Source organism: Manis javanica, chromosome 8, assembly GCF_040802235.1.
Source record: "Manis javanica isolate MJ-LG chromosome 8, MJ_LKY, whole genome shotgun sequence".
Classification (NCBI taxonomy): domain Eukaryota; kingdom Metazoa; phylum Chordata; class Mammalia; order Pholidota; family Manidae; genus Manis; species Manis javanica.
Window position 1 is genome coordinate 37,623,540 of NC_133163.1, and position 15,104 is coordinate 37,638,643.

At 36.1% G+C, this 15,104-nt stretch overlaps 1 protein-coding gene across 1 annotated transcript in view; it reads left to right on the plus strand.

Moving 5' to 3' along the window:
* Positions 1-15,104, plus strand: part of KCNH5 (potassium voltage-gated channel subfamily H member 5) — a 320,361-nt gene that overhangs the window by 238,669 nt on the left and 66,588 nt on the right. Inside the window, exon 9 of the mRNA XM_037006649.2 lies at positions 5,416-5,668. Coding sequence (XP_036862544.1) covers positions 5,416-5,668 — 253 coding nt within the window. The remainder of the gene's footprint in view (positions 1-5,415; positions 5,669-15,104) is intronic.

Genomic DNA, 15,104 nt, shown 5'->3' on the forward strand with positions numbered 1-15,104 from the left:
ACCTATTTATTAAAAATTTATTATTATAAATATATAATAAATGTATTTTAGAGCATTAAGAGACGTTGAGAGGGAGCCTTGTTTAATTCACTACCTTCAGGCATTTTAAAGTAGAATTAAGTCCGTTTTCCCCATTTTCACATTAGAAATGTGTTATAGATTAATTAAAAGTGACCAATCTGTGGAATAGTGATAGAAGGGAATAGTGATAGAAGACTAGTTCCAAAGATTGAAGGTCTCCAGCCTGTGTCCCATTACACTATACAATTATACTTTTGTTTCAGGTGAAATTGCCTTTTCTCTGACAAATACAGATGAAAGATTTTAGAGGGAGTTATTAAAAAAGATGTAAGATACTCTCATCTACTACTTTTTAGAGTGTAATTTGGTTTACCTTTCTGGGAAGCTGTTTATCAAGAGACTTAAAAATGTTTCTATATTTTACCCACTAATTTTTCTTGTAAAAAAATCTGTCCTTAGACAATGTGATATAGGTATTTGTTATAACTTAATTTATGAAATGGGAAACTAAAAACCTTGATATCCAGTTATAAGGCAGTGGTTAAATTTGTTTTGCTTCAATTATATGATGGAGTATTATGCAATGATTGAAATAATTTTTTTAAATCAGTATTTCATGGCATGGCAATGATTATAATATATCAGGTGATTATAGCAGGAAATAAAACTTTAGAGATTCAAGTTTTATGAAAATGATGTATACCTATGTAAATGTATATAAATAATAGAAAAATTTTATTTTCTTCTTTATGGTTTTTAATTTCCTATATTTTGTATAATGATTGTTAAAATGCTTTTTAAAGTAATTCAAAGAATGAGTAGGAGAGGATAAAGTGTTGTGACTCTCTTTAGTCAACTATTTCCTCAGGAGTGTCTTGGTTTAACTGTTTTTTAAAGTACTTAATCTCACTCTTCTTATAAGCTTTTGCAACATTACTAACACCATAATGAATGAAAGTGATGGAAGAAGGGACCTAAGAAGAATGACAACTACCAGTGTTTACTGTATGCTAATATCTACCTTAGATCCTTTTTGCATATACATGAAAACCTATATCCCAAATAGGATGACTTCTTTTTGTGAGATAGTAATGAGGTAAATAAACAATTTGCCAGTGAATCCTTACGTCTTTATCGACACACTAACATATGCAAGACATTTATTGGAGCTGAAATTAAATTGTTTAGAACTGAAACAAATTTGGAAAGAAATCTAGGCTGTTCTGTGGTGCTGACGGTGGGGAGACATTACTAATTTCTTGATAAATAAACCGTACTTTGACTAACTGTACTTTGAATGATTTTCAGAAATTCTTATTTTTGTAGTACACAAAGAACTAGAAAATATCAGATAATACCAGATGTTATATTTTATTCCTGGTGGAGCTTTGAGGAGCCATGGCTTAAGAGCTGGAACCCAAGTTTTGGGGGTTGCTAGTAATTTATTGAGAGCCCATGAGTTAGTCCCATAATCTTTATGCTATAATTTGCCTTGTGTGAAGTGGGGCATCAGACTAGAAACAGTGATTTTTCAAGTTCTCTCTTACTGAAAGCCCCAGGGCGACAAGCACTGTGAGAATTTTTGTTCATGGATTTAGAGGGCCTGCATAGGAGCCAGCGTGTAACTTGCACATAATCAGTGTTTAATAACCATGAGTTAAGTGAATGACTGAGTGTACCTTTGTGGAGCCCTGTTGGGACTCTGCTTTCCCACCAGAGCTTCACCCAGAATAATTCTGCTTATATCAGCTTTCTATATTGGGCATAAGGTAAGACTTCATTAAAAAACTAAAAATGATTTTGCTGCTGAAAATAAAAATGTGAAGTCTCTGAGCTAAAGTCCTTTCAATTCTTTGATAATTTAATGCGTGCTATTATTTAAAAAAATACAGATCACAGTCCCTCTTACTCTCATTTTCCCCTTTTATACATTACCAAATTCTATGCTAGAGCTGTGTATAAATTGTATTTATGACAGAGAGAGGAACAATCTGTGCTTTGATGGATGAATCAGAGGTGCCTAGGCAGAGAAGGGAGGATGGGATATGCCAGTCAAAAAAAGCAGCATATGCAAAGCAGAGTCATGAGAGAGTATGGCAGGTTTAGAGAAGTGAGAAATATCCTGTGACTGGCATGCAGGGCTGGAGGAAGGTAGTAAGGGATGTGGCTGGTGGAGGCTCCCATCATAAAGAGCCTCATATGCTTGGTGAAGACTTTAGCTTTGCCTGGTGGAGAAACAAGCCAGTGATATTTTAAGAAAGCAAGGTAACATAGTCATATTTGTATTTTACTAAAAATTCTTTATCACATTGTTGAGGTTAGGTCTTTGGTACCTAAAGGATATCTCTTAAGATACCTCTTGATCTTGGGTTCAGTGGAACTGGTATCATAAATTCTTTCAAAAAGTTTTCTTTATCAAACTGTAGTGTTCCTTTTATTTTTTTTTCAGGGTTGGTTTACAGAATTCTAAAAATGATTCTTTATATATGCCATAACTCTTTCCAAGTGAAAAACTTAACTGTCTTAAGAATCTTTAATTTATAACTATCCTAACATGTAGAGGGGATAAATAAACAACTTTGGAGACAGTAACAGTCATTTTTACCCAAATATTTTCTACTTAAATGTAATTTCATTTGTTTATCACTATTAGATACCCATGAGGAACCTACCCACAAGAGATTGGATATCACATTCAAGGCATAGTGTATTGAAATTGGGACTATGGACTAGATGTTAGATTCGTCTTGAATTGTAATTTTATTTTATCATGTCAAGCTAAATTTTACCTTGCCTAAAACACTTACCAGTCCTTTTATTTACAGAAAAATAACACGATACCCATATTTTGATGACAGATACACCGTAAGCCACATGCTCTATCTATGATAGGGAAAAAGCTTGCCACTGGGTGTGACTTCGGTCTAACTTAACACTTAGTTTTAACTTGTTACTTTATGACATCTAGACTTTAGTATATACCATCAATAAAAATAATAAATGAGTTAGTGTCATAAGTGAAGTAAAATGAAAAAAAGAAAGATGCACTTAAAGTGTAATAAAAACCTCTTTTGCCATGCCACTAAACAAAGAATATTGCAAACATTGGGAGATTTCATTTGCTGCATGAATCCTGAAAGAAATAATTAAAAGGACATAAAATGGCTATTACCAAAATGCATCTAAAACAGTCGAAATCCTGTAAGGGAAATGGAATAGAAATAGAATGACCCATTTTCCCATTAAGCTGTTCAGTGTAATGTTTATGCATGTGTGTATATATATATTTTCAATTTTTTTACCTTTTTGCCTTCCTAATACTAATTTCATTTTCAAGTTATGTAAAACATTAACTTCAGCTAGTGCTTGAAACCACCTTCAGATTCATGCTGAAATATTGTCTTAATTTTTCCTGGAAAGTCATCAAACAGCCAAGATACAGAATTTAGTCAGGGTGGAAAACAAAGAAAAGCAAAGTACTTTTCTAGAGAGCTAAAGCAACATAAACTTTGTAGGAATTCTTAGGCTCAATAGAGATAATGAAAACTAGCATTTCTTTAGTTCCTACTGTGTGCAAGGGTAAGCTATTTAATTCTTGCAATGAGCCTATGAAATAGGCACTTTCATCCCATTTCATAGATGAGGCTTAGAGAGATTAAATTATTTAGGTTACAGAGGTATTAAGTGATAGATTTGTACCCAGACCTGGGTCCTCTTGAGCCTGATCTTTTATGCTGCCTCAAAGTCATAAGTAATGACTTCTAGGCAATATGCACCCCCATTCACCCTGGCCATACACTGTCATAGCACTTTCCTCATTGTGTTATAATTGTCTCTTCACATGCCTACCTCCCCCTACTTCATGGTTGGCTCTTCCAAGGCAAAGAGTGTCTAATTTATCCAAGTAGTTTCAGGGGTTTAATTCAGTGGCATGACCCGTAGGAGAGCTCAGTTAGTGCCTATTGCACAACTGTTGTTGTTAGAAGCCACTAAAAATTAATATATTAAAGAAAATTATTATGGAAAAAAACTGATATGAAGGAAGTGAACTGCTCTTAAATTTCTGTTAGGCATTCCTTTCCTCAAAAATGAGACTTCCAAGAGTTAGGTAGCTGATGGCTCCTGCTTACAGGAATTCAAAGGAGTATGAGAAAATCCCAGAGAAATGCCTAAGTGATGTGAAATAATATGTACAGTATTAGGAAAGGTTAAGGAAAGGGACACTGAAGCACAATTTAGGTAATGGTCTTTGCATTTATGATGGACTCATCTTCTACACAGGGAAGCAACCAGCTTTTCTTGATAGTGAGCCCCAAATAAACGGAATACTTGGGATATTTCCAGCCGTAATTTTTTAAAAGGCTAAAATGCAATTAGTACAGGAAAGAAAACTATTTTATATTAAACATTATTCAGTACAACTTAATGGGAGAAGTTAGTTTAGACTTCAGCTTGAAAAATTGAAAGCCTATCAAAGAAAAGCATTTCTCAATATAAGGAATAGTTTACCACAGGGTTGGAAGAGGATCCTGAGTTTGCACATGCAACTTTAAAGTGGGTAGTATTGACTTCTGTCATCCCATCTTGCTCAATGATGCTCTGATTAAATGTGATGATAATGTCCATTTTAATCTAGTTTTTAAATTGCCTGCTCTGAAAGCTTCAGGCAATAAAACCTCTCTAATCCTAGCTCTCTAGGTATGTTTTTGCCATTTGTTTGCTCTTCTAAAGGATGCCTAAAGCTTGTATTTTGCTGTTGCCCTCAGCAGTCTTTAGGAGTGAAAGACCAAAATGAGCAAGGGCTGCCATGCAAAATGATGTGCCCACCTTGCGGACATTGACATTTCCAGTTGCCTAAGGCCCACATAGTGGTGCATACTGTTTTCACTCCCTGGACATAAGTCCATTTGTAAAATGAAAATATTTCAGAGTGAAAAACATAAAAAATGGAGTTATAACAGCCAGTTGCCAGCATAACAAGTTGCAAGGGTGCTTCTGTTGATTTTATTTTCTTATAACAGGTTGATATGAATCTACCTCCAATATGGAACAAGTTCGTTATACTGAATTTTGATTTTTTATGAAAAAATTCTAAAACAGAGACTAGACATTTTTTCTGAAACTTGTTGTGACCACCTAAACACTATTCTTTCTATGAGGAGAGCCATACCCAATTACAAACTGTACTGTGTGGTGCTGGATTGTAAAGGTCCATGTGCTCCTCAGCCCATCTCCCTGGATTGTTAGGTCCTAGAGAACAGAGCCATGTCTTTTAACTTGGCCTTTCCAATATCTAGTGCAGTGTTTTGCAGATAAGTATTTGTTAGATGACTTTTTTTCTGAAGTAGGTCCTTTCCTTTTTCTTCTCACTTATTCATCTTTCACTTTTTTCAGGTCCTCTCCATCTGTCCCAAGGATATGAGAGCTGATATCTGTGTTCATCTAAACCGGAAGGTTTTTAATGAACATCCTGCTTTTCGATTGGCCAGCGATGGGTGTCTGCGTGCCTTGGCGGTAGAGTTCCAAACTATTCACTGTGCTCCTGGAGACCTCATTTACCATGCTGGAGAAAGTGTGGATGCCCTCTGCTTTGTGGTATCAGGATCCTTGGAAGTCATCCAGGATGATGAGGTGGTGGCTATCTTAGGTACTGTGAACCTTCCTAATGTAGTAGCAAATGTGTAACAGTTTTAGAGATTTTGCTTCTCAGGTTTCTTATGAAAAATTTCCTTTGCTTGGTAACTTTGGAAATTGGACCACTAATGAGATGATGAATCTTAGTGAAAACTAGTAATGCTGTTTCAGCAAAGAACATTAGTACTGGTTACAGCTTAATGGGCTGCATGAGGGTTTGATTAAGTTTTCTTTGGCAACATAGAACAATACCATTTAGACTAGAGCTGATCACAGCCAAAGGTGGCTTGTACCACCATGTTGGTAACTGTGAAAATGGCTTCTGAAATGATGGTCAGGTTAGTAACACAGAATGCTAGTCTCAGAGGGCAAAAGAAGCTGCTTACTTCAGTAATTTTCTTTAGAGATGAGCAAAGTGAGGCTCAGGAAGGTTTAGTGGCTTACCAGTTAGTGAGTGAGTTAGGGCGTGAGTACAGATCATCTTACTCTAAATCTTTGTACCTCATCACAGTGGACCTAAGTAGTGACTAAGAGTGATGAAGAGGTAAATGAATTTCATCTATTATATTGGAGTACTTATAATGCAACTAAATTAGATTTATAAAGCTGGTTTCTATCCATTCATGAACCAGGTAAATTATTTAACCGATAGTAAATTTATCTAAAAATTCAGAGACCATAGATGTATTAATAAGAAAAAGTCAGTGGTAATGTATGGAAGTGACAAAATTTTTTTAATTACATGTTTGGGGACAGTCTAATTTATATAGGTAAAAGAGTGCTAAACGATATTTCCAATCATTTTCTGCTCAAATATTTGCAGCAGGTTCATCAAATCCATATAAATTTAAAGGAAGCAATAATAGGGTCAGAGAAGAATCATCCCTTGCTTTTCTCTAAAGTAAAATGAGTTAGATTTGTAGGATGTCAACTCCATTTTGAACACATTTTTCATGGCTTGTGTCCCATGAAAAATGAGCTCAATTTTTCAACTATTGAATTTTTTAGCTACCGAGGTTAACCTACCATAGCTTGAATGCCACTTATGCTCATAAGTAAAAGTACGACTGATGTATTTTAGAAACTGCAATTACCCAAAAAAAACAAGAGTTGAGAACTAAAAAGAAATGACCCTTCCTAGGAAAACAAGTTCAGGAAAATTTGTAAGTTATATAAAATAGGGTTGCAAATGACTGAACAATATTGTTTGTAAACCTTTCCTTAACTGGTTAGAAATTACATTACAGTTATGGTGAAATTTCATTTAGGAACTATTTTTATTTTTTATTTTTGCAAGAAAAATTCATACAGTATTTTTAGAGTCAGCACCGTGAATGTGTTTAACACTAGTGCTTGTTCTGCTTTGTTTCCTGGGGTGTAAAGGAGTTTTACGTAACCCTTCATAAAAAGTGTACATCTTGCCAGAACAATCCTTTGTGGTAAAATGAAGCATATACATGCCACAAACAGTCTTGTTTGCTTAAAGAAGAGGATAAAATACAAGCCCCAAACAGGTGTATTTTTTTTTCCCTGAATGTTTGTGTCGATGGTGGGAGAATAGACATCAAATATATGACAGTAAAGTGAGTATCCTTGTGACAAATTACCTCAGCTGTGTACTCACTGTCATTTGCTTTGCCTCATTTTCTTCATTACAGCGTCACCTTGGTAACTTATTTTCTAAAAAGAAGGATGGAGAAAGCCCTTAGTGCAGTGCCTCTGGGCTGGGTCAGCTAAGCTGGAATCATTTGCTCAGTGAAACAGACAAAATGCATTTTCTTTTCATTTAAAAATAAAATGGTAGCTGCTTTGCCCAGTAACAGAGTAAAAATGAACACAGGGCCCCTGGGTATTGGACCAGTCTCATCATATATCTGTTAACATATTCTTTGAGTGTGTGCTTTTTACTTATCCTCCTCAAAAATCTTGGGACTCAGATTTTTCATCTCTTGGCTTAATGAGTCAAATTATATGTACACCTCTCTGGCAACCTTTCTTTCTTTCATGAACTTCCAACAAAGATTAGTTCAGCCATTAATAAGTCAGAAAGTTTTCTTAAAAAAAAAATAATGTTTAGACCCGTTCGTGAGTAGGTGAGACACCGGAGGCAGCACACAGGCCTGCGGGCCGCCTTGCGTCATGGGCAGAGCCGAGACACTGCCCTGCATGAGTCTGAGTCTGAGATCTGGGTCAGTGACGACACGGCCGGCGGAGATGAGCTTCAGGCAGTCGTCCTGGAGTTGGCCTTGCGCCAGTCTCAGTTTACAGGAGAGGCATCTGAGGAGATTGTGGGCCCGCGGTGTGCACTCGAGGTGACCTTCGGCGGGAGAGGGAGCATGCCACATGTGAGGGGTGATGCACCAAGGGCCCCACGGAGTGCATCTACCATGCTGACCTCGCCCTTGTGCTCAGGTTCCACCCCAGAGGCAGCTGAAGACGGGTGTCCCGTGCAGCCTGTGCTCTGCCCGAGGGGCTGGAACCTGCCAGGAGAGCCTTCCCTGGCTGAGCCAGCTTCTTGACTTGTAGGTCATGGCGCTGGCTCAATCTTGTGACTGTGGTTTCCATGGGGGATGCATGTTTTTAAATAAAAAATACTTTCTTTTACAATTAAAAAAAACAGTCAAGATGCTTTAGCAATGTTTTAAGAAAGGGAGAAGAAACTAGTAACTCATTGTGTCACTCCTGACTTTTTGATGACTGTCCCTTCCTTTCCTGACCCTATTTTCCTTCTTCCTGTTCTCATATTTTGGTAGTTTAATTTTGAAAGAATTAAAAACAATAAAAAATTTCAAAAATTGTCAGGGTGTGAAGGTTCATACGTCTTTATCTTTTCTACTTATTAAGTTGCTTAGGGCTTTTCTATCTTCACTTGTTTTTTCTTCTTCTTGAACTGTCATTTGAACCAAGAGTGACATGTTAAGGTATCTTATTAATGTGTTTTATTATGTCTCCTTGCATCTCCTGTACTTTGTGCATTATAATAGTTATTGCTACGTTATTTGGTGCACAGATATTCATAGCCATTGTATATTCATTGCGACTTGTGGCTTTTAGCATTGAACTTTGTCCTTTTTCATCATATCTAAGGACTTTTGCTTCATAAAGGTCAGAGAGAAATGGCATTCCTCACATCTGAGTACACCTCATTAGAAAAATGAGAATTTGTCTTAACTGGTCTGATAGAAGAAATAATCTCTCTTACAGTGATTAATTTGCCAGTTAAAAGGTGGGGAGGAGGAGGGGAATTTAGAATTAATTAAAAACTCTGAATTCAAAAAACAGGTGCAGTTTCATTTTTTTGGATCTTTGCCTCTCAGCAGTCTCTTGGTAGGTACATAATTCTGTGTGTCAAAAGTGCTAAGGTGTTTAATGAATAAGTTCTGAAGCATAACTAATTAATGGAAAGATAAAAAATGTAGTCAACAAATACCTTCTTTTTTTAACTCTGAAGGATGGCTTCAAGATGTTTTTCTAAATAGGGCATATGAAGATAATTGCAGTTCATGTCTTTTTCCCATTTGAAGTTCTTTCAGTTTTTACACCTCCACCTTTTTTTTTGACCTTCCACTTTTTATGAAATACAAAGAATTCCAAATTAAACTCAATGATATTTTATATTCTTTAATATCTTCTTGCTTTTTAGTTCCTATTCTATAATTGCTTAAGTGAACAGATTTATGGGTATGGCTAAAATAGCCAGGTGACTGCTACATGTCTTGACAAGGAATATTGTACCTTTTAGAGGTTATAAAAATGGCATTTCCCCACTAATAATAGACCTGGCTTCTAAGATAATTGCTTTGTTGCTTTCACATTTTGTCTTTTATCTTCTATATTTATTGATTATTAGAATCATACAATTTGCATTATTAATTGAAGACAATCTGTATCTAAATCTTTTAATTATAACTTTAAGTTCCCAGGAGAATTATGCTTGTTTATATAAAGTTTGAATGCACAAATTAGTTATTATGGGGCTGGGGGAAGGGAACATAAGTGAAGAAGGGAAAGGCAGAATTAAATGAACTTAATAATATAAAAAAGATAATTTCTTATACCAGGGTTAAGATTCCATTTTAATTAGAACTATTTATAAACATTTGTACATTATCAAGGAAAACTTTTAAATTGTGGTTCTCGAAACTTAAAATTTGCTTCTGATTTTTATTCCAAAAAGAAAAAATCTGAGATGTGAATGAATACTTTGCTATTTTGAGAATCTGTGAAAATGTGACTTTTATGCTGTGGTTAAGATTTCTTCCTGCATCCTTGCTATTTAGAAGTCAAATGCTTCACACTTTAAATCCTTAAAAGGGCTTTTCCCAAGCCCCAGAAAAAATTGTTTTCTTTTGCATCCACATTTCTGTGTTTTGAGTTGTTGAACTGTGAACCAGGTAGGTTTGTTCCACATATTATGGTGATGAACTTAGTTAATTCAGACATTTTTGTAAGGGGCAAACCAGTTATTTGCTTTAAAAAAAATTTGCATGCTTGTCTTGTTTTAAACTTTGTAAGTAGTGATTATAATGTCATTTGTCTGTGGTTCAAATTATACACTTTAGAGTTCCTCAGCCTGTAGGTTTTTGGATAAAATATGAGTCCTCACAATCTGGTGCTTTAGATGCCAAACCCTCTTCCTGCCATCCTTCAAAATCTTGTTTATGCTATCTCCTTGGTATCTCTTTATCCTGTTCTTAATAATCCCTTCCTATGAGCACTGCTCCTAAAATTTTGGATGTAGGCTGTGACTGCCTAGCTGTCATTATCTTCCACCTCCAATGCTACGTTATGCTGACGCCACAATAATCTTTCTGATATGAAACTGTCAGTCTCCTCATGAGGATTGGCTTTTTAGCACCTTGGAGATAACTTCTAGTATGGCCTATGAAGCTATTAAGATCTTGGTCTCTGCCCTTGTTTCCATCCTGATTTGTGCCATTCCCCCTACTGTTCTCACCACACTGAATTGCAGGAAGTTTATTTAGTTCTACCAACTTTCCTCTTCCTGGTAAGCGTTTGCACATACTGCTTCCTTGTTTCAAACCCTTTTCTTCATCTTTTATTCTTTCCCTTCTTGTCCTGGTCTGGACCAGGTACCTCTGTTCCGGGCTCCCACTGCATGTCTCCATAGGGCTCTTAGTCCCTCCTACTGTTATCTCGCATCTGTTTATCCTCCTACTACATTGTGAGCACTTGAAACGTCTTGTTCATTTTTATCTCTGTCATCTGTGATAGGACACCTTAAACAGGTTCTCAGTAAAGATTCAATGAACTAAATTAACGAGCCCTTTATTATGCCATTAAGCTGTTTCCATAATTGTTTTAGTTCTGGGTACCCGTAAAAAATATGTTGTGTTCTGTTGCCATTTCCTTTATGTTTTAATTTGAGACTGACGACCCTCTGTTTCTCTTTCATCTGCTGCTTATAATAAAATTCATTTCCTTAAGACTCTAGTTTTAGCATAGATCTGTTATGGACTGAGAAAACATTTTCCTACTGTTAATTGGCACTGTGAATGAGGAGAATAAGAAGGGCTAAATGTTAAATATCTCAGGCCATTTAAAACTCTTTAATAAAACACTCCTTCCCTGCTCTCCATCAGAAACTCTTAGTGTCGAGAAATTATCTAACTTATACTCTGGTCATTATCCTTGGTAGGAAAACTTTAAATTACAGGAATGGATTTAGCTTTAATTCCTAAAAATGACATTACTTTTGCCATAACTGGAGTGGATAGTTATACAAATCAAAATGAATATTGTTAGCAAATGAACATTAAAGAGTTAAAAGGGGCTTAGAGAAAGAAAAATCTTATTTATAGTTTGTAAGTGAACTCCTCCCCCACCATGCTTAAGTAAAATATTAAGTCCATAGAAACATTTTTATTTTAATATTTCCTATCAAAAGTTTTAAAATACATTTTTGAAAAATGCACTTCAGGTGTCTTTCAAAGCCTGATTTAAATACCAATAGTTATTGAGTACTCTTTTTTTATATATGCAATATTACATCAGATCCTTTAATTAACTCTGTAAACAAAGCACTTATATCATCATCATCTTACAAAGAAACCAAGGCTCTGCAGTATCAAATGATTTACCCAGGTCACAGCTAGAAAATAAGTCGTTGGCACGGAATTTGAACCCAGATCTGTCTAACTATATGTTAATTCCCTTAAATATCACGTTATAAATGTGATGTGTTCTTTAACAGAAATTTTTAAATAGAATTTTGGTATTATGCAACTATTAATTTAATCTTGACATAAAATAAAGTGCCTACATTAACTATACCAATTTGTTTCCTTTTATTAAAAATATTATTTTTTCTAACAATACTGTTAGTGTACTAACAGTGTACATTACAAAAAATCCTTCCCCAAACATTACCTGAGTATAAGTTAGTTAATCAGCCATTAAATATATAAAAATAGGGTCCTCCTCCAAGGGACTAATATACCACTAGATACAAGATGGAGATCTTAAATTCTGGTTACAGGTCTTTCATTTGGGTCCTGAAAGTGTTCAGAGTTTACCTAGTTGGTAGGTCTGAAAGTGGAAATGAAGCTTGTGAGAATATTCCACGTTTGCAAGAATGGCCAGAGTCTTTGCAGTTCCCTTCATGAAGAGGTGGAGCCTTTCTCTCCACTCCTTGAGTGTGTACTGCCTGGTGACATGTCTCGGCTCTGCTGAATCTTCCATCCTTCTGTTATGTGCTGAGCTCTTTGGATGAAGTGGGGCTGATTGGCTTGCTTTTTTTCATAGCTCTTTGTTTTCTGAGATTGTGACACCCACTTAAGACAGCTACATGTGCATTTTCCCGGCTTTCCTAGCCCTACCGACACATCAGTGTTGTGCTCCCACTCTTCTGTCCTCCCCTAGTCGAGTCCATTATTTCATCCTGTCTCAAAAAGCATCAAGGATGTTTTTGTCTTCAAGGAACTGGGAAGTTAACTAACTATAAATTTAATAAGTGGGCTTTATGTTGTTATATAAGAAGATTAGAGCTACTTTGTTGTGGGTATTGTCTTACCTGCTCAGTGATGCCAAGGAGAATTCAGTTTTCCTTTAGGTGTGGGGAGGGGGAGGTGGTATTGGTGAGTAGATGCACATCAAAATCACCTGAAATTTTTTATTTGAAAATTAAAAAACAGAATCAGAAAAATATCACAATATAAATGCATAACCCAGTGAAACTGTATAAGACAAAGAGTGAGTAACCATTTCGCAGGTCAAGAAATAAAACTTTAACATTCACCCACTCACAGTAGTCATGCCATTGTGACCCATCCTAAACACCAAGTTTAATTTGCCTATTTTTAAGTTTGATATATCTTTTAAATCACTTTTAATCAAGAAGCTCCTCCCATCCCCTTCTTTGTAATTATTTGCTGAAGAACCTGGGCCGTTTGTCCTGCCGAGTTTCCACAGTCTGTATTCTGGTGATTGTTTGCTCACTGAAATTCAACCCTGTCCTTCCATCCTCTATACTTCCTGCAAATTAGCAGCTGGCTTCATCAGACCCAGGTTCAATCCCTTTGGTGAGATTATGGTTGGGTCTGGGTTCTTTCATCAGGAGGCACATGCTATCTAATTGAATATTTTTTGCATTGTTAACAACTATTGATTCTCAATGCTTGGATCCATTAATTTGGGGAAGTTGCACCATGAAGATACTTAACTTGACATTTTCGTTTGTTATTGGAGTACTTTTATAGAGAATTGCTTCCTGTCAACTACTGTTTGGTTACCCTTCATGTAGAAATGGCCACATAAATGCTTGATGCCTTTCCACTATTTGCCAATTTTTTTAAGATAATTGTTTTCTTGTTTTCTGATGGTACCTAGGTCGTTTCTTTAAAAACTATCCTTATGTACTAATGGATTTAAATAAATGATGAATTTCAATGTATTGCAGTTTTATCATTATGGAAGTGCAAATTGTCCCATCTTTGGCCAGTGAGAGCCCCTTCAAGTTGGCCTGTGTGTCACTTTGATACAGTGGTCTTTGACAACTTCCTTTCTGTGTAGTATGACCGATCCTCAGCTTGTGCATATTCTGCCTCAGACCTAGAATCAGCCATTAGCCATTTCTCTAAGAAAGTCTAATTTGTGTTTGTGAAAAATAATATTTCAAAAGCACAGTCTTTGGTCCTAGAGATGCTCATTACTTTTGGACTGGTCATCATTGCTTAGCCTTTTTAATAGAATTAGGGGAAAATATAAATATGTGTGTGTGTGTGTGTGTGTGTGTGTACACACATGTACACAAAATTTCTCGTGAGTTCATACAAATATGTGTAACTAAATTCAGTGCAATAGGGCTTTATTTACTCCATTCTGTTACATGTTCATCTACTTTCTTCTACATTGAGAATGCTGAGATGATATAATTAAAATTCCACATGATTGCTCAATTACTTTATGTTACATTAATTTTGTAACAACCTCAGAATGGCAAAACTAATACCATTACCACCACCAATATGATTATTGAAAATATGTAAAAATATTTTTGCATACGCTTGTCCCATTCTTCCCTACCTACCATTACTTTTAGTGGTTGTACTATCTCTAAACTGTGAAACATATAGCCATTACGCACTATACTCTCTCCCTTAACCTTCATGTTGTCTTACTTCTACAAGTAACTGTGTAGTCGGTGCTACCACTAGCCTTTACGTCAATGTCTCTCTAGGTATTTTGGTTGTTTGAAGCATATCACTAAGTTCCTTAGGAAGGTCCACAGGAACAATATTCCCTTTGTTCTTTTATGCTTGTGCCTTTTAAACTTGAAAATCAGTTTTGTAGGATATGAAATTCTTGGTTCTTCCTTCCTTGAGTATCTTAAGTATGTCACTCCCTCTACTCCATTCAAATCAATGAGTAAATCATAGTGATTGTTTCCTACTGTTATATCTTTCTCTCCATTTTATTCTGTCACTGTCCTGACTCCTGATGAGATGATTGTGAGGCAAGGTGAAATCATGTATTTGTAGTCTGTGAAGTATAACTTGTTTCACAGTGATGGAAATGGGCTTCCAACAGCACTTCCGTTGCCAATCCTCATGCTGTCATTTGTTCTGCTATTAAAGCACTGGGCAGGTCATGACTCTCTTCTTGAAACACTTTTAGTTGTTTCCACTTAAAAGAGGATTAAGCAGACTGTGTTGCATGGCATTCAAGGTTCTTCTCTTCCTCTTGGGAACTGCCTTTTGCCTCTAGACTTGGTCCTTTCTCTGTGTCTCTTAGGTGTCCAGTGTATGGGGCTAACCCTGCTCAGCACTCCCTGAGCAGTCTGTGCTTACACTGCTTTCTGACACACATGACTGTCTTCTCTTGAAGGCTCACCTGTGATTAAACTCAAATACTACTTTATTTGGGAGCTCTTTCCTAAATCCCCTCACATTCAAAACAACTTTTTTTTTTCTTGTGTGCTTTGCCTATCC